The 18,894-nt window shown below is 38.9% G+C and overlaps 1 protein-coding gene across 2 annotated transcripts in view; it reads right to left on the bottom strand.

Annotated features, from left to right (window-relative positions):
- The window catches only part of SPAG16 (sperm associated antigen 16), a 367,722-nt gene that overhangs the window by 302,046 nt on the left and 46,782 nt on the right, over positions 1-18,894 (bottom strand). For both annotated transcript variants that reach the window (XM_027890314.1, XM_027890313.1), the window contains exon 10: positions 10,090-10,220. In XM_027890314.1, coding sequence (XP_027746115.1) covers positions 10,090-10,220 — 131 coding nt within the window. The remainder of the gene's footprint in view (positions 1-10,089; positions 10,221-18,894) is intronic.

The following is an 18,894-nucleotide window of genomic DNA, read 5'->3' on the forward strand; positions in this document are numbered from 1 at the left end:
CATCAGGTACAGAAGTGAAGCTACTGGAAAGGTTTTTCTCAAATAAGGGCTGACTTTGTCAAAGCACCCCAAATATACAGCATTCTCTATTGCTTGATTTTCTGATCAATTGTATCTGGACATTTTCTAATGCTGGAAATTCTCCAGGCAGATAGTTCCAGAAGGTTAAGAATGGAAATCACAAGTAGAGGAATGTGGAAGGGACGGTGGTGAGGGCAGGTCAGCAAACCTTTTAAAGGCAGCTTCAGCATCACAAGTCATAAACCCAGGGCGATCCTCTCTCCTCCCATGGGACTTGAACACGCTTCTCAACAGATTTCAAACTTCACCTTTCAAACTGAGTTCAGCTCTTACTGTCAATTTTATCAGTTGCACAGCTCCAAGCGTGTCAATACTGGTATTTTCAGAACTTAGCATGAATACTGAAGTTAGAATGGAATAAAAATGAAATCATTCCTAGGAGTGGGCAAAATAAACAGTATATGTATTTTATAAATACTTTCAATATGTACGTTTTTGTATATGCAAGATATGAAATGTGAAAATACACGGGCACGCCTGCAATGGGACAGCAGCACAAGTGTGAAGTCATTCCCATAATCAGATTTGTAAGGAAACCAAAAGGTCAGCATTTAGCGGCCATTCCAGACATTTCAGAAATATGGGATCTTAAATTTCATTCTGTTATAATCCTGTCTTGACAGTACAGCTCTGTGACACGCTGTATTTTCAAGTGCAAGAGAAATGGCACTTGTTCAAGAACGCAGAGCCCAAGATACTGAAGCCGTAACCTTGGAGAGGCTTCTTCTGGGTAGTTCCAGTCACTCCAAACTGTGAAAGCACAAAGGAGTGCTCTCTTACCTCACCTTACAGGCACACCCTGCCAGTGCAAAGGAAAGGCAATTCCTCAGTATTTTGAAGGCAGAACTTTGCCCTGTGTCACCTCCACGTGCAGTGAGCACAACTGGCTAAAACCACCTCCACACTTCTGCTTTTGTCTGCGTGGGAGAATCCCCACCATTTCGTGCCAGTTTAAAGGTTATTCCATGACATACGAAAGACAGTTATCTGAGAAAACTCTGGAGCATATATTAAAAGTATCATCTTAAACAATGTGAATGTCCTGAGGAAAGGCTCAGCATCATTCTGCTGTACAGTTACTCACTCCAACAAGAGTAAAAACCACCCACTTCCTTTAAATTTCCTATATTTGTCTTGCTTTTCTTCAGAGACACTGCAGCTACTACAGTTCAAGTACTATGTTCATTTTCATAATTGAAAATCACATTTAAAAATGTTTATATAGCAAAAAAAAAAAACAACTGAAAATATTTTAAACTTCAGATAGGAAGATAAGGCACCAACAGGAGAGTTTTCCAGAGAGATTAGAAGCTGGAGTTATGCAAATGGAATCTGCCATTTTTATGTACCTCTGTGTTAGTGCTGTATCTCTAAATCACTGCAACCATAAACACCCAAAACCTTCAGAGGTTTTCCATTGGGGTTGTGGAACTGGCCTGCAAATGAAAGGCAGCTGATTCAGTTCCAGTTGCCTCAGCCAATGAAAAGGAATCATTAGTACAGGAGGTTTCTCATCCATGTTCAGTTTATCATAGGTCAGACTAAGACTAAGAAATAAACTAAATCAATTCACAATTTCTACAGGAGAGAATCAATGAATGAAAAGTGCTTTATGGTATTAATTGCGGTGCATTAAACACTTTGGCAAATTGAATTCCTCATTAAAGCACAGCAAGTGCAACCTTAACATATCATTTCAGATTATTTTTGTACATTAGGCATTATTCTTGTATTGATGTAAATCACTTTAGCTATTTATAATATATAACATTTCTAGAGTCCTAATTTTTTATGGTCCTCTCCCTTCTTCTCTACCACAACATATTATGCACTGAATACTCTCTGGTTCTCAGAAACATCACTCCTCAATGCTCCTCACCTTCCCAGAACACAAACCACTTATCCAGAAGCTGATTGCACAGATGTTGCTGACTCCAATATTTATAAAGTCTTGGTGTAACTGCCTAAAAACTTGACCTCCTTAAAAAAAATTCCTTTTTCCAAAGACATATATTTCTTTACATGGAAGAAATTCATTGCCAAATACTAGAAAACTTGAAAACTGACATCTGGAATCAAAACAAAGCTTCTAACCATCCCTAAGAAACTATTTATGTCTTGACAAATAGCAGTTCTGAATGGCTGCTAAATAGATATTAGAAAGGTAAATGGCTGTTCAGCTTACAAGAGAAATTCAGTCTTGTACCTCAACTGAGGATCTTTTTACAGATGATTATTTAGAACTGTATCCAGGTCAATGAGGCATCATGACAGATACTTTTAAAATCTTAGTTTAGCGCTTTACCCTTCTAAAAAAATTTGAGCGCTTAAAAAAAAAAAAATCCCACAATATGAATTCCCTTATGCAAATTAGTATCTTTTTAAAGCTCACAGACATATTTCATTCCACTAAAATCTCAACATCTTGTTCACACTTGGTAAAATACATTTATAAGCAAACTTGTTTTAAAAATAATGGTCTTTAAAGTTAGTACTCCATTCCATATGACAAGTGTCAAAAGCACTTCTTTCATTTTTCATAAATTGCATCTGTTCAGCATAAGCTCATTTGAATTAAATATTTAGGTTTTTAGTATATTTGGTGTTCAGAGTAGCTGGATCACCACAGGCTGACTGCTTTTAGTTAAACACTTACCAGAAAATTACTCACCCAATCTATTCAACCTCTTCATATCCACAGACTATTGGGAATAACAAGAAAAACCAACAAATTTAGCAGAGCTGACAGTTACCAGGCCTCATAACTTTCAGTCTGTGGAGAATACACAAGAGCCTTAATAAAGCTACAACAGCATCTTTTTACAACCGTGTTTTTGCAAAAACAGGTTTTTCTGCAAAATCTGCTTCAGTAACTATGAAGACAACTAGTAAAAGACAAATAAAACACAATGTGCTTTCCCTCTATTGACCCTGCTGGACATTTTTTTTTTTTTTTTCTGGTAAAGCTGCTTGTTCACTAACGAAATTACAGAGGTGCCCAGCTTGTTTCACGTGTGCACCATAAAAGAACACAGTGACTGCTGATTATCGCTGCCATGGTTTCAAAGTGCCCGTTGCGGCCACGGCCAGGGCACCCCCACGGGAGCCATCACTTGTGGCCAACGCTGCAGACAGAGGTAATGAGAAATAAAAAGGCTTCTTAAGACTGCGATAGCCAAAAGCTTTAGAGATGAACAGGAAGGAACATTTACCAAGGAAAAAGTGAGGGGGGGGGAAGAGGGATCTATTTTCTTCCTTTATTATCGATGCGTGAGGTCAGAAAAGCTCCAGATGAAGGAGGAAGGGTCGCATGCAGGAGCTGCAGATAAGCCCTCACAGAGCTTATCAAAGTGTGATCCACACAGTTTCTCACTGATTATTCATGGAAAGCTCACTTTTTCTCCTCATTAAACTGCATTAGAGGGAGCTAAAACACATTGGACATGTTCTTCCTCCACACCACCTGCACTGAAGGTGCTGCAGAGCCTGTACGATAATGAACAGACTGGAGGCCACCAACTAACCTCTCAGTCACAACGTGGGCCTTCACGCAGAAAGAAATTAGGAACTTAATTGGTATAGGAAACAGCGATACTCCGGAATTGAAGGTTAAAGCACTGAACTGTGACTTGGAAAATGTGAATTTAATTTCTGGATCTTCCACTTAGGTGATCGCGCAGGAATTATTTCACACGAGGACAAAGCCGTCTCACAGGAGAGGATGTGCAGGGGGTCTCAGCTGGCAGGACACCCAGAGCCCTCTGAGCACACACACAGTATATTCTTCCCATCCCTCTGTAAGTTATGTTAAGAGTACCCAGAACACTTGACAGGATATCTCTGGTAAAGTTAAAGAGTTTAAAACACCATCAAAAAAATGCTCTACTGCAAGCACACAGACTGATCTGTCAGAGTGGCCCAGGCTGAGCAGCTCTTGTTTCTCCCTCGTGTCAGGAGGATGCACCAAGTTTACTTGTTAACCCTACACTTAAACCATCTTTCACATTAGCTCCTTCAAACCTATTCAAAGGCTGATCAAATGGAGAGAGGGAAATAAGAGAAATAAGGATTTTTTTTTGCCATGTGTACAAGGAGATAAGGATTAACCCAAGCTTCCACTCCTACTTCTGAAAAGAGACCAAACTTGAATATTTCAAAAGAGGCCGAATTGAGTATTTGAGTATTTCAGCACACACAAAAATCAAATCCTGCAACTGCTACACTCGTTCAGCAGACAACTTTAATAGCACATGCATATATAAGTGACTTATACATATTTATATATGTGTTTATGCCCTACACATAATTAAATCACAGAATGCTGAGGCTGGAAAGGACCTCTGCAAGTCACCTGGTCCAAGCCCCCTGCTCAAGCAGGGCTACACAGAGCCAGTTGCCCAGCACCATGCCCAGCTGGCTTGTGAATATTTCCAAGGATTGAGACTCCCCAACCTCTTCTTGGCCACTCTGACAGTGAAAAAGCACTTCCTGATAACCACAGGGACCCCGCAGTTTGTGGGCACTGCCTCTGGCCTGTCACAGGGCACCACTGAGAAGGGCCTGGCCTCACCTTTTTGCACTTTCCTTTTGACATCTGCACATACTGAACAGTCCCAACTCTCTCCACCTTTCCTCACAGAAGAGATGGCTGTATGTACACCTTTAAAAGCAGGTATAATTTCTGTAGGAAAATTAAGCAGCAGCTCATGTTGCTAATGCAAATCTCCAATTCACTGTGGCTATTCATGCAAGAAATCAGTACATAATGGTACAATTAAAAAGTTTTACTGTTAATGGAAAAGTGTAATTTAATAAAAAAATCCTTTTTAATGCCCTAGGAAGCGAGAAGATAGCTGAATTAATTAGTAGGGATTTTTTTTACCTCCCTAAATTCTTCTTCTTCGAGAGGAAATTTCCACATGAATTTTGGATTTCGAATCTTCTTTCCTACCTTGTATTACACAAGGACACAATATGATTCATATGACTGATCACCCTGTGGTGGATGGACCCTGTTTTGCTTGGCATCATTCAGACACGGAATAAAATGACATTACTTCACCAGCTCTAAGACAACAGAGAGATGGAAACAAATGGGCAGAACACAGGAGAAAGGGAGACAACATTTGTCAGTCTGACAGGCAGCAGTCTCAGCAAACCATCAGGGTAACTGTTGTCAGAACTCCACAGGCATCGCAGAGAAAAATCAAGGAGTGACAAGACAGACCATGACAAAACTGCTTTGAGATGCTAATACAGAGCTCCTGGCAAACGGGAGGGACGACTGAAAGAACTGCCAAGATGTTTATTTAAAACTCATCAGTGCTCCCTCTGCTACCTCGTTTATACACAGCACAATCTGAATGTCCTGCTCTTCCCACAAGCAACTCGGAGAAAATAGAAGTTTGGGAATGAAATAGAAAACTGTAAAGGAGCAAAACAGAGCACAGCACAGGTACCAAAGTCTGACTGGCTCAACAAAACACAGGGTTCTTAACACACTGCCAGATTCTCTCTGCTCCACAACCTTACTATACGTATAACAAGGAAATCTGGAACTTTAGAGAGACAATGCACATCAGTAACTCCTCATTTTACAGCAAACTTCAGGCTACAACCTCTTTCCGAAGAAGTTGCTCATGTCAACACTCAAAGAATTCTCATTCCTGCAAAGCTGATTCCTCTGTGTGATGTGCACGTGCACCTGTGTGCTCATATGTATTCATAAGTTAAGGAGGAAAAGCGGTAAATGGGAAATAAAGAGGGAAAGAGTCCAGGGTTCTGCAATACTTTTTCACCTCCATTACTTGGCATGAGGCACTACAAGATTGTACCTTTAATTTCAATTACACAATTTTATGCTGCAAGTCAATTTGCACAGTTCCCAAGGAGATAAGTTCTTAAAAATCTTCTCTGGAATCCACTGATAAAAAACAGGGGAAACCAGCATAATAAGATATAATGATGAATTAGTCCCTATTGAAAAGTTATCTTTCACTGGGCCCATCAGGAAAGGCGAGATAATCACCAAACATTTTGTATTTGCTTTTCTTTACTATTATCTCCCAGCTTCATATTTTTGCTGTGCATAGGCAGAGCATTAGCAATTTTCTATCTTTTAATTTGACAAATTATCAAACAAGGATAAAAGGATTGGAGAACATGAGGCTACATGTAAACAAGAATAACATACAACACATTTTCTATTTATGCAGGTATACTTAGTAGGTAAAACATCCATTTAAAATACAGAATCATAGACTTATTGGACTCTTTCAGTGAAGAAGTTTTTCCCAATATCTAATGCAAACCTCCCCTGGTGCATATACTAGGTCACATACTTCAAGAATTCTATGCTACTTCTGATTGTGAGTCTAGTAATTGCAGCAAAGCAATGACTGTGCACAATAAACATGAATTAAAATTTAAATGCAGGACTGTAACTTCTGTTTGAGGCATGGAAAGGAAAAAAGGAGGACAAGACCATGACATATTAAAAACTATCAAAAAAAAAAAGACAAAAAATGCTTATTCTTCAGCTTCATCTTAGGTAATCCTCTCCCCAGAATAATACCTGACATTTTCCTGGTTTCCAAAGCTGTGATAAACATTAAAAATGCATGAATCATGTTTCTGTGGGCATCTTTCTTTTCCCAGGTGAAGACACTGCAAGCCATGACAGATGACAATGCAAATGGTGACTGCAGAAGTGCCTTCCCCTGGAAACCCTCTGGGCTTACAGCAAAGGTGCAGGAAGCAGGCAAGGAGAAAGTGAACAAGTAAGTTTGATAAGATCCTTTAGCCATTCTAGATCTCATTTCAGTGCTTCTCATAGGTAGAATAAGATTTATCAGGATATTTAAAAGGAACACTCATGTGATGATTTAGAAAGTGGGAATGATTCAGCTTAAGCAGAAAACAAACACTGTTTCCCAAGGGATTGTTTCTCCCCCTCAGCCAGTACACGTTTCAATGAATACTGATGAAGGTCTGAAGAATAATCTACATCAGCTTTATGGCAGGTGAAAACTGAATTTGGATTTGCAGGTGCTCCAATTCCTAAGGAAATGTAAAGGAACCCAGTAATATCCATAAAGGAACCAGATTCTGTTCTGCCTTTCTGATACACTGCCTCTCATGAACAAAACTTAAGTCATAACAAAGCAAACCTGGTCTTATAAGTCAACTGAATGTTTTCCATCTATCCTATGATCTACAAGAAAAAATTAAGTTTCATCTAGTGGATATGGATTTCCCCCTTGTGTCCATAAAATCAAATAGACAATCATAATTACCAGAAACACATTTAGTGAGAGTTCAGAATTCCTTTAAAATGGGCCATTTTTATTTAATTCTCTACACAGATAATTTAATCTAAGTCATTCTTCTCTGAAAAGTCTTGATTTATGCATTTAATAACCTCTTGGACTTCCAAGGAAAGCCAGATTCGGGACTGAATGGCTGCTCTGTCAAACTAGAAATGATAAGCCAAGCTCTGTGTGCATTAGGTGTGTGCCTTGAGATTGGATTCTACAGCATCTAATAATGGACAAGCTCCATTTGAAGCTCTTCCCCAAGAAAGCAGAGCATTTGCAACTTTCCTTCCCTCTCAGAGTTCTTAGGCACCTGCAGCCAACAGAGTCCTAAAAGTGACCCTCTCTTGAACAGACATCTGTTCTCTTGAAACCCACGGGAACCTCAGGACTTTGAGTCTGATACTGCTCTGCCAAATTTGTTTGAAATTGAGCTTGGTGTTAAAAAAAATACTGTAGGAAACATGGTCCAAAAAAGGCAAACCAGCCTACAACACAGCCTTCAGCAATAACAAGAGAAACAAGACAGTCTTACTTTCCCATCACTTAGAAGGACTGATTTTAAGCAGTAGTATTCAGACAGGCACAATCTTTGTTAATTGAAATAAGTTTTAAGTGCCCTTTTTTTTTTTTTTAGGCGTGGTTAAACATGTAGAAACTGTGGCCCACCACATGTACAGGGTTTGTTTTATTTTAAGCAAATGAAAAGTTCAATTACATTGTTTACATTTTTTCAAGAACACTTTAATATGCTTTTGTTCTTCACATGCTTTTATATTATCACATTTTTTTTAAAATAAGCATTTCAGTTAATTTTGGAGCCCTACCCCAGACTCTCATTTTCTTTTAACCATTATCTTTACATGAAAGTCAAAATAATATTTTCAGTATATGAAATTAAATAGACATCCTCACTGTCAGGTGTTTTTTTTTCAGTGTAGTTGCTGTTTCTCCAAGCAAGTTCTAAAGTGTTTCCAAATAAGTCTAAAGACATCCAATTTATTTTTATTCTTGTAAATTGCTTTCTCAAGTGGCATTGTATCCTTAAGGTATGATATCCAGTTATCAATTGCAAAAAAAAATACTTAAAATTCCTCAGCACATAAAAGGATCTCTTCCAGCAATAATTAGAAGCACTGGATATAAGGATCTACAGAAACGCTTTCACTAAGAAAGATATAAAAACACAATTCAAGAACGATAAAGAAAAAGGAATAGCCTAACATGAACATGCAGGATATTTATCTGTTGTTCAGCTGTAAGATAATGGAAAAGCTTTGACAGGGATTCCTCTCCTGAGTAGTCCATGAGCTTCTAATACTTTGAATTACACGTTATGTATTGTGAGACTCACAAGCAGGTTGCAACAATATTCAGGAGTAATTTGCAACTCAAATCTGGCTTCCTCTACAGGCCAAGGGAGACTTTAGGGGGCAAAGAGTGAGAAGGAGATGATGACTCGAGCCTTGCCCATATGCAGCCCGCCATGATGTACAGCTGAGACAGGTTGTAAGTGTGACTGATGGTTACTCCACCCAATCCACTGAAAATCTGCCAGTCTGCCCAGGTATGGAAGTATCTTCCTCCTCCTCCTCCAGACTGGTTTTCTTTTCGGTTTGTGTTTAAAAAACACGCTCCTCTTGAACTCGGTGTTCTTCAGATGAAGAACCCACTACCATTTTGGGTGGATTTCCTACAGCCTCCCTGTGACCTTTGCATTATAATTGTTAAGTGTGTCAAGATCTTTCTTCTGTTCTCACAGATGACTTACCTTATGCCCACATCCTCTTGTACCCACCCACGTGCACCACTGCTGCCCTGGGCTCTGACTTTGTGTCCTGTTTACATGGTACCACTCTGTCTTCACAACACTGATCTTTTTAACCAGTCAGTCCACTGCCAAATTCTTAATCTGCATGAGATTTATACTGCCCAAGTCTTTGACTCTTAAAGCATAAATACATTGGATTATGGTCCTTGGATTTAGCAAGAAATTAGGTTTCTATGATTAAGTGTAGGAATACAGCTCCTCTTTAGGGAAATACCCTCAGAAGTAATCTACCAGCACTCCGAGTACAGCAAGAACAGTCTCAACCTACACAAAGTTTACGCCAATGACAGAAGTATATAACCATTAATTGAAAAATATATTCATACCTAGACAATATGTCAGAACTGTCAGAACTTAGCTACAAGGTTTAACTTTTTAAAAAATATTTTTAGGTTCCTTCTTCCTCAGCTGCAGCTAACAAGCCCTGAAATGTCATTGCTTCCAGGCTACTTGCACGCTCAAGCTCATCTACATTTCAACTCTTCTGATTTTTTGACCCAAGGGAATAAACTGCAATCAAATACAAATTGCAAAAATATTCAGCATTATAATTCAGTTTCCTGGAACCTGAGTTTACAGTCATCTCTGGTTTCCATTTTCCCATCTGCTGAATCCCACCCTTCTTCCACACAAGATGAATCTCAAGCTGTAAACTGCTCTGCCCAGGTGCTTTACTGCATTTACACTCCTCCTACGTTCCATGATCATTTTCCCACTCTCAACATTCTTCAGGAGACAAAGTCCCCTGACTGCTGCCAATAATTTTTCAGAAGTTTACTCACAGTAAATGCTTCTCAGTGACCTGTTGAAAAATCAAACTCAAGACGAATATAATCAAATTAATGCACCGTTAGTGGTTCCTACCAGCTCACTGCCAAGTCGTGCACCTTCAGAATGCTGCTCAGTTGATACTCCTCAGATTTCAGGGGTTGAGCATGTTCTTTAGCAGACTCAAGGTATGTGTTCACTTCAGCATCAACAGGGAACTCTGAATCCTGGAGAAAAACATGAAATTATTAATTCTGAGAAATGCTGCATAACTTCATACAATGTACTACCCACTATTTTGAAAATACAATTTTGTATTATTTTTTCTCCTCTATTTTTCTCCTCTATTCCATTTTGATCACTTTTTAAATCACTGTTACCCTGATTCTATTAATTTTGATACATATTGTTAAAGCTTACTGCAGGTAAAACTGTAAGACTGGGGTCAGCAGCAAACAACTGGACATTATTAGTTTGTTCTTTTAAATTATATTCCTATGAGTTAACTTCTGGGCAGTTATACAAATATAGCATTGCTCTAGGAAGAGATCAACCACCAGCACTAACCATTATCTGCAACCAAACATGAATTCACTGTTCATACCAGCAAACCTCTTCTTCCTCAAAACAGAATAAAACCACTTACATGGTTCAAGACACCACTAGTGGGAAAGAAGACACCACTGTGGATGCACAGAGAGATAATAAAAAATGGAAAATAAAGTTTTTCTGTCATTAATACTCATAAAATAGTTCGTGGAACAACATGGGTGTAAATGACAAAACCTCAGCCTGATACTTTTATTGATCATGCCATTTGTGTACCTGCTACTGGAATGAGTTATGGTGCTCAAAAAGGAAGGTTGTTAAATTGTTAGTATAAAATCCCTTATATCAAATTCAGGACAACCTCTGGTTTTAGTAACTATTTTGTGGGAGACAGACAAAAGTTAAAGTCAAAATTCAGGTAAATTAATTCATTTTCCTTAAGCAGAAAAAGAATGTTTTGAAGCTGTTAAACGGCAAGTTTAAAACTACCAGTTTAAGACACAGTGACTTGTCCTACTCCTAGAAGAAGTTAACTTATATAAACCTTTTCATTTCATCAGTGAGCAGATGGAAAGCTCCTTCAGTTTGGAACTACAGAATTACTCCCATTGTCCAAATTATATTTTCTTTATTTTCCCTAGGCTTTCCTCCCCTACTGGAGATGAAAAGAATAAAGTTGAGTTGTACTACCAAGCTCAGTGCAGCCCGTTCTGTGGTGTAATTACTGAATTGGCAGCTCAACTAAACAGTTTCTACTCGGATTGCAAACGGGAAAAAACTCGTACATGGACTACAGCAACAGGCAGGTCTGGATATGCAGCTCTGACAGCCTCTCCAAAGCAGCAAACCAGGGAGATGGCATCTACCTCAGATCTGTGCCTCTGGAGCAACCATTCACACACCTGGAGCAAAGCCCTTTTCCAGGACTCTACATTTGAGTATCAGTTTATTTGTAATGGTGGGAGCCCCCGGTGGTGTAGAGGAAAACACACTGCACTGTCACTGCAGAGACCCGGGTTTGATTCCCGGTCGGGGCCCCTCCCCGGGCAGATGGAGCTCGTTAGCCCTTAAGGCAATCCATCTACGTCCTGAGGACCTCACTGCCACCGTCCAAGCGTGCTTGGCCCCGGCAGATGAACCTCAGGATTAAAGGGTGGGCTCAGTTCCGCGCACACTGTGTCTCACCTAAAAAATCCAATGCGCAGGCTGGAAGGTGGAAAGACCTTCCCCGGTTCTTCGTTCGCGAAGAGACTGGCCATTATTATTTGTAATGGTTAACTGTGTGCTTGAAAATAGCAAATAGTTTTTTTCTTCACTTTTGGTCATTTTAAAGCACATGGTTTAACTGTTACCATGGAACTGGGTGATGGAGCTAAACTGAGAGAACTAAATGCATGTATTTACAGAGCTGTACACAGTGAACCTCTGAACCTACTGCAGGACACTGCGCAGTCTGATCAGAAGCAGATCGTAATCTGAGGTCACAACTGCACAGTCCACTTGGCCTCACCTATACACAGCTAACAGGTCCCAAAAAGCAGATTATACAAGTATGATCACACAGAATTACACTGAGAATGTCTGTGAGTCTGCACAAGCTTTAGTCTGTTCTGGCAATCACAGAAAAGTTGAAGAGACCAAGAGGGAATTGCATTTGCTTGGTGCAGTGCAGTACAACAGTGGGATTAACAGGGATCTACTTGGACCTGGGACTTCAGAAGCTGAGCACAAGGACCACAAAGCTTCCAGGCAGTGGGGAGAAGCTGCATCTCAACGTAGGACTCAACTGTACAGAAAGAAGCATCAGTGGCTGCAAGAACCCTCATGGGAAAAACTGGCATTCCACTGACAAAGCACTGGACTAGAACTATAAGATTACTGGCACGGGCTATTTTCCATTCTTCCATTTGCTCTCTATCCCTATTTTCCATGGAGGTTAGCTCCATGACTTGCATTAACAGGCAAAGCCACTGTATTCTTCAAAAGACCTTTCTTGCTAGTTCAACACCCACAAAAAGTCAAAACACACGTAGTTAATCTTGCAGCCTCATTTTCCTTGAGTGTGGTCTAAGATTAGTCAGCAGACTAGGAGATTTATTACTAACTCTAATTAACCAAGCTAAATGGCTTTATTAAAAATAGATTGTCATTAAAGAATGTAAGGAGGGCAACAGTGCACAATATATTTTAAGGACTGCACCAGTCATTACAAAGCCACTTCCCAAGACACCACAGGTTGCTGAAGATGTGGCTGATGGCTTGTGTTTGCAACATTTAGGAAATTCTGCTGTGAGAAGCTTTGAAGGAAAGACTGAAATTGCCTACTCTTTAAAATGTCCATCACCCAGTAAGATTAAAAAGGGAATAAAATGAATGTATTTTAACCTCAAAATGCACACAAACAGCAGGGATAACCACTAACTTCTTAAAAATTTGTTTTCACTAAACTTGATGGGAGCCACCCCGTTAATTCATAGGAATGAACATACAGCACATTTCAGAACTACAAACTATCAAAAGAATACAATTTCGTCTCCCATTTCAGAAGCTCTCCAAACTGCATGTTCTACAAGGATGCTATTAACCAGAGTCCAAATTTTTCAATGGTTATGAAGATAATTAAGCTGATGTCTTAACGATCAGTGTGAGCACATCTATTGCAGACCCAAGACCTGGAAGACATTTTCAGTGCACTGTGGCTTCAATCACAAGACAATAAATAAAGATTACTTTAATCTGGCATTGTTAATACAGGAAGGAATCACAGTATGTTTGTGACTAAAGTTCCAGATTTTTACAGAACTGCATGCCAAGTTCTGATGGGGTTTCAGCCTTACTGTTCTCGCACATCTCTGAAGTCCATTGCAAGAAAAATCCATTAATTTTCCAAAGTTAGGAAAGATTAAAATAAATCTATGGTATTTATTATATACAGACTAAAGAGCAGAGTAAAGAGATGAACTGGAAGCGAGTACAGTCCCAACATGTGCCACTGCTTTCACACAAATCTTGCTTTCTGTACTCCTTGTCTTGCAATGTTTCACCTTTGGAGAACTGCCAATTTGAACAACTACAGCTATAAAGCAGAAAAGGCATACAATTAACATGCTTTTTGCAAACTGTTCCCCTTCACATTATGGAGCAAAAACAATTAGTAAACATTACCAGACCTAATCATTTCAGAGAGAAACAAACCTAGGAAAGGCGAGGCAATCTGAATAGAAGCGACTGAAAGTCTTGCATTTGTTAGTAGAAAAAAAACCCCCAGATACTACTTCAGGAAACACTGCTGTAAAGCACTGCTGTAACATTCAAAAAATATCATAAAAAGAAGGAAATATGAAATATTAATATTTTTACCATTCCTGACTATGTGAAGTACTCCTGGAACTGGAGTTTTCCTCTCTGCAGTGATAATCCTGTATTCTACTAGAACAAGGGACTTGGCCTCAGTTGTTGAGACAGTTCAAAGCTCTGGTTCCTACCGCAGGGTCTGAGTGGCATCACCAGCAGTGCTGCCCATCATGGCCCGATGAAATGCCCATTTCAGGAGCTCTCCAGCACACACCAGGTGGGAGTTACAGCATGAATACATCAGCTCTTCCTCGGAGTTGATTATCTCTGCCTGAGAAAGCTACCAAGGAGTTTGGATGCAGTACCAGCCTAAGGTGTTCTCTCACAGTATTTCCAAGATAGATCATCACTGTGTTCACTTAGCAAGGTGTCAGAACTTCAGTTTATGTGAGTCATTGCTCAGCATGTATGTTCTGAGCTCCTCAAAAGGGACACAAACAAGCTACCTATGAAATTAAAGGTCAATATAGATTATTCTTCCCCAGATACAAATATTTATCCCTGTAAAATAAATGTGGTATTTCTATCCTAAAAACTTCCTACAAGTAAAAATGTTCAAGAATGCTAATACAAAGACAGTTTTTCTCCCCCAACAAATCTGGGCACAGCTGGTGAACTCAACGCACATCCTCTGATTCTCAAACCATTCCTTAATTTTATTTAATGAAACAAATCTTGTCTTGATGGAAACTGTTATGCAGTTAAGACAATTTACCCTTCAAGCTCTTGGAAATCTTTCTTTTCTGTCCCATCTTCAGTTTTTACAGTAAGACTGCCTTTTCTCTTCAGAGCAAGTCTACACCTTCCTTTTTCCTCGGGGAAGACACAAGACTCATTTGTCAAAACATACAGAAGGCAATGAATAGAGAAGTGGAACTGATCTAAATCATCCCACAGCTGAGGAAAATGCAGTGGAGTTTAACAGAAAACAGAAAACACCCAAATCAGTTGGTCTAAATCACAGCTTGGCCTTGTGTGCATCATTATCACATGAAGGTCTAAGTTTCTCCTCACTCAGATGTTAAAAATTGAAGTCAAAAAGAAGTGGTTTCACTATGCAACTGTGTGAGGGAGGAGAAGGAGCGATCTTTTTGCCAAAACTGATGACTATCACCAGTAGTTCCCACTTGAAAACGGTGAAGGTCATCCTAAGACTGCAGATCAGACATGCACAGGGTGCTCGGTCAGCCACAGGCACCGCTCTATCCACACATTCAATTGGAAAGCCAAATACCAGATATTTTATTCAGAAATGAAGAGAAAGAATGAAGATGAAATTCTTCTTAGGGCATAGCTACTGCCTATGTCCAAGATTCAGCAAGACCCATACAAGCCTAACTGTACCACTAAATATTTCCAAGAAAATACTCATTCAATCCTCACCCCAAACTCAGTATTATCTCTGCTCTTCTGTACTTACAAAAAGTACTGCACTAATCACTGATAGCTACAGGGATATCATTGAAATGCTGGTTTTACACCAAGTTAAAGAGAATTTTAATAGCTGTTTGCTTATTTTCCCTGAAAAATCTGACAGGTTTGTATTATGGAGGGTATGTTTTGCACATTTTCTTTTTAAACACATTTCAATACATTGAAATTTCCACATTTTATTTCTTAAATATCAAACCATTCCCACAGAAATCAGCAGATCTACTCAGAAGCTCCTTATTAAACATAAGGTTTTCACAACAGGACTTGAATTTTACATTCAGTTTGTGTCCAAACCTTCACAGCTTTCAAAACAACTCAGAGATAACTAAGAACTCATATATTCAAAAGGTAAAAATAAACAAGACATTCTTAAAAGACAAATATGTAAGTAAGAATGAAAATAATCGTGGTTGTAATCGCTCACACTGAATCAATCTGTCTTCAGACTATCAAAAATAAAGTAAATGTGAAAACATTTAAAAAGCCAATTATGGGATTTTCAAACCCCAGTTTCAAAGCAAGTTAAGAAAGATCCAAATCTATTCCTGTTTCCCTCTTTCCCATTAGGAAAATCCTGTTCTCTGAGTAACTCGGGCTTGGTGCACTGGAGGCAGGTGGCTTCAGGAGACACCAAATACTGAGTAGGAAACTATTAAATTAACATTAAATGCTCTGCTGTGAGAGTGACAGAAAATTAACACAAAGTATAGTAGCTCTTCACAATTTATGTGGGTTTTTTGGTTTTTTTTTCTTATATTTTCTGTAATTCAAGGAGTATCCTTTTCTAGAAGAGCAGGAAAGAAACGAAGATACTCAGTGCAATGCACCAGCCAAATAGTCAGTAGACACTAATGTAAGATTAATACTGAAACAACTCCATTTCAAAATGTTCCAGTGTCCATAATAACTGTAATACACCACCTTTACACATTATTTTACTATGTTAATCATGACCACGATTATTTTCTAAACATCTGAAATGTAAGGAAAGGAAGTTGAAAGCATTAGCAGGAGAAGGCAGTAAAACTTTTAGTGCGTGCTACATCTTGCTTGGCTTGCTAATAAAAGACATAAAACTCAGCTACAAAGGCTGTGGCCACGTAAATCCTCCTTATTCACTTTATAACCCTGACAATTTTTCCTTTTTTGGATAAAAAAACCCATGAAAATAATATGTAATAGGTAATAAAAGTCAGATTAATTAAAAAAAGCAATGGTAAAACTGTTGTGTCTTCAAGTTCAGGGCTAGTGCAGCTCTTCAGACAGTTTGTGAACTGGTGCTAACACTAAATTTACCCTTGAAATCGCTCCTGACCATCTCAGTTTTAAGGCTCTGCCTCTTCCTATGGCCATTCCCCGGGCAATAATGAAACCAGAAAGCTCTACCACTATGAATGTCTGACTGTACCACAGACACTCAATCACTTTTTGACTGGAGCTCTCATTGACAGATTCACAGAATTTATCTTCTGCTATCAAAAGGATAAACTTAAAGCTGCTGCACTAATTTTGTTTCTTTTATTGTGGCTATTAAAACCATATTTTTATATGATTAATAATTGGAGAGGTTTGGAAAAAGGCAGAGGAAGCTAACAATTATAAAAAGCTCCATCACTGAAATGCAATATCTTTCTTCCAATTTTCAGCACTACAGCTTGTTTAACTTTATCACCACTATTTCAGAGAGTTAGCAGTAAAAAATTAAAAAAACTTACTCTGTGCCAAACATATTGCCCAACCCTACAGAAATAAAACTACTGCAATATTTTAGCTTCTGCTGAAACTTGAAAACTTCTTCACAAACACCCATTTAAATCACATTTCTCAGTTTAAAGCAACGTGGCTGTGGCTGATGCTGCCGAGGATAAACACAACACTCAAATGTGGGACTGGAACACAACTGGTGCTCTCGAGGCAACAACCAGTGAGCTGCACAGTCACTCACAGCACTGAGAGCAGGAGTTGTAGGACAAGCTTAAAAGTGTTCAGAAAAGCTGGAGCCCTGAGCAACCTGGGCTAGTGGAAGGTGTCCCTGCCCTTAGCAGGGGGGTAGAACTGGATGAGCTTTAAGGACCCTTCCAAGCCAAACCATTCTGGGATTCTGAGAAACACAGAACAGCTCCTTGAGCCTTGCTCGAGGCTGACCATGGAACAACGAGGAGATTTAGGATGCTCTGCAGCCACACTGGATGTAAGACAAACCCTCAAACTTCATCAAGATTGACAGAATTTCTCCAGAGAACAAACAGTCCTGAAAAACAACCTATTCACTGAGGACCTGTTCTATCTTACAAAGGATGTCTGTGCTGTACTGAGATACCCCATACAGCTTCTTCCAGCACTTCTACCATCACAGCTACTTCAGATATATCTGTAACCCCTTCTTTTGACTAATCTTGCCTGTTAGAGCATATTCCATGCCCAACACTCTCTGCTGAGTCAATAAGGTGAATAAGGAGTCACAGTGAAATTATTCGAGCACATGAATGTCCTAATAAGCCTCAGTGCTAAGTTCATATTACCATCTCAATAAAGTGATATAATAATCATCCAACTCTTAATTTACTACTCCCTCATGGTAGGGACTGAACTTAATATATGTAATTGAAATGAATTTCTTAATTTAAAATTATTACAACTCTAAGACACAAAGTCTATACTGATATGCCAGGATTTTACATTTCTACTTCTGACTGCCATTAACAGGAGTTATGAACATAAAATCATCACATGTGAAAGAATAAATTCAGTACTCTTTTACTGGTAGCCATTCCCAATTTGTTGCCCTGGTTCTTGTGCTCATCCTATCACCAAATCATAACAGAACATGCTCCTGTTGGTTTTTCAAAATAATAATAAGTCACACAGATAATCAACCTTTGACGAGTCACAAAGCAATATGTTCATACAGCACAAATGGACAGCATAACTACATATAATCTCACATAAACAAGTGCAAACTCTGTTACAAAACTCGGCTTGCTCACTTGCCAAGGAGAAGAAAAACAACACGAATGAAAATACTGCAGTAAATTATGATGATTCAAGGTGCACAATCAATTGCCTGGATTTTCATGGCAGTTTTGTAGGTCACAAATAACCACATGCTGTTCCCAAAGACACTCCCTTTCCCTTCCTTACGCTTGAAAAGCTACTATAATTTATGACCAACGTTAAAATAAACAACAGTGCAATAAAAAATGGAAACTTCCTCCAATTATAATTTTATTTTGTAGATTTAAATTTTGATTGTGGTGCTATTAAACTTCAGCAATATTGTAAGTTACGGCAGCACTCGCTGCATATGCCACACAATCCATCATGTTAAAGAGGCAATGCTGATTAAATGACAGACATCAAAGTTACTTCAGTTTTCTGATGGACTTCAAAGCATGTTGCAGTTTTGTCCTTTTTTTTATATATATATATATTTTAAAAATTGCCCATAGTGACTAAGATTAATTTTCTCTACTACAGAATTGTCCTCCAGTGGAATCAACTAAACAACGTAGATGCTTTCTGCAAACACGTTGATGTGTTTGCTGTCTTGGAACAGCCACACCA

This window comes from Empidonax traillii, unplaced genomic scaffold (genome assembly GCF_003031625.1).
Source record: "Empidonax traillii isolate 1590-97213 ecotype Southwest subspecies unplaced genomic scaffold, ASM303162v1 scaffold284:size1552100, whole genome shotgun sequence".
Classification (NCBI taxonomy): Eukaryota; Metazoa; Chordata; class Aves; order Passeriformes; family Tyrannidae; genus Empidonax; species Empidonax traillii.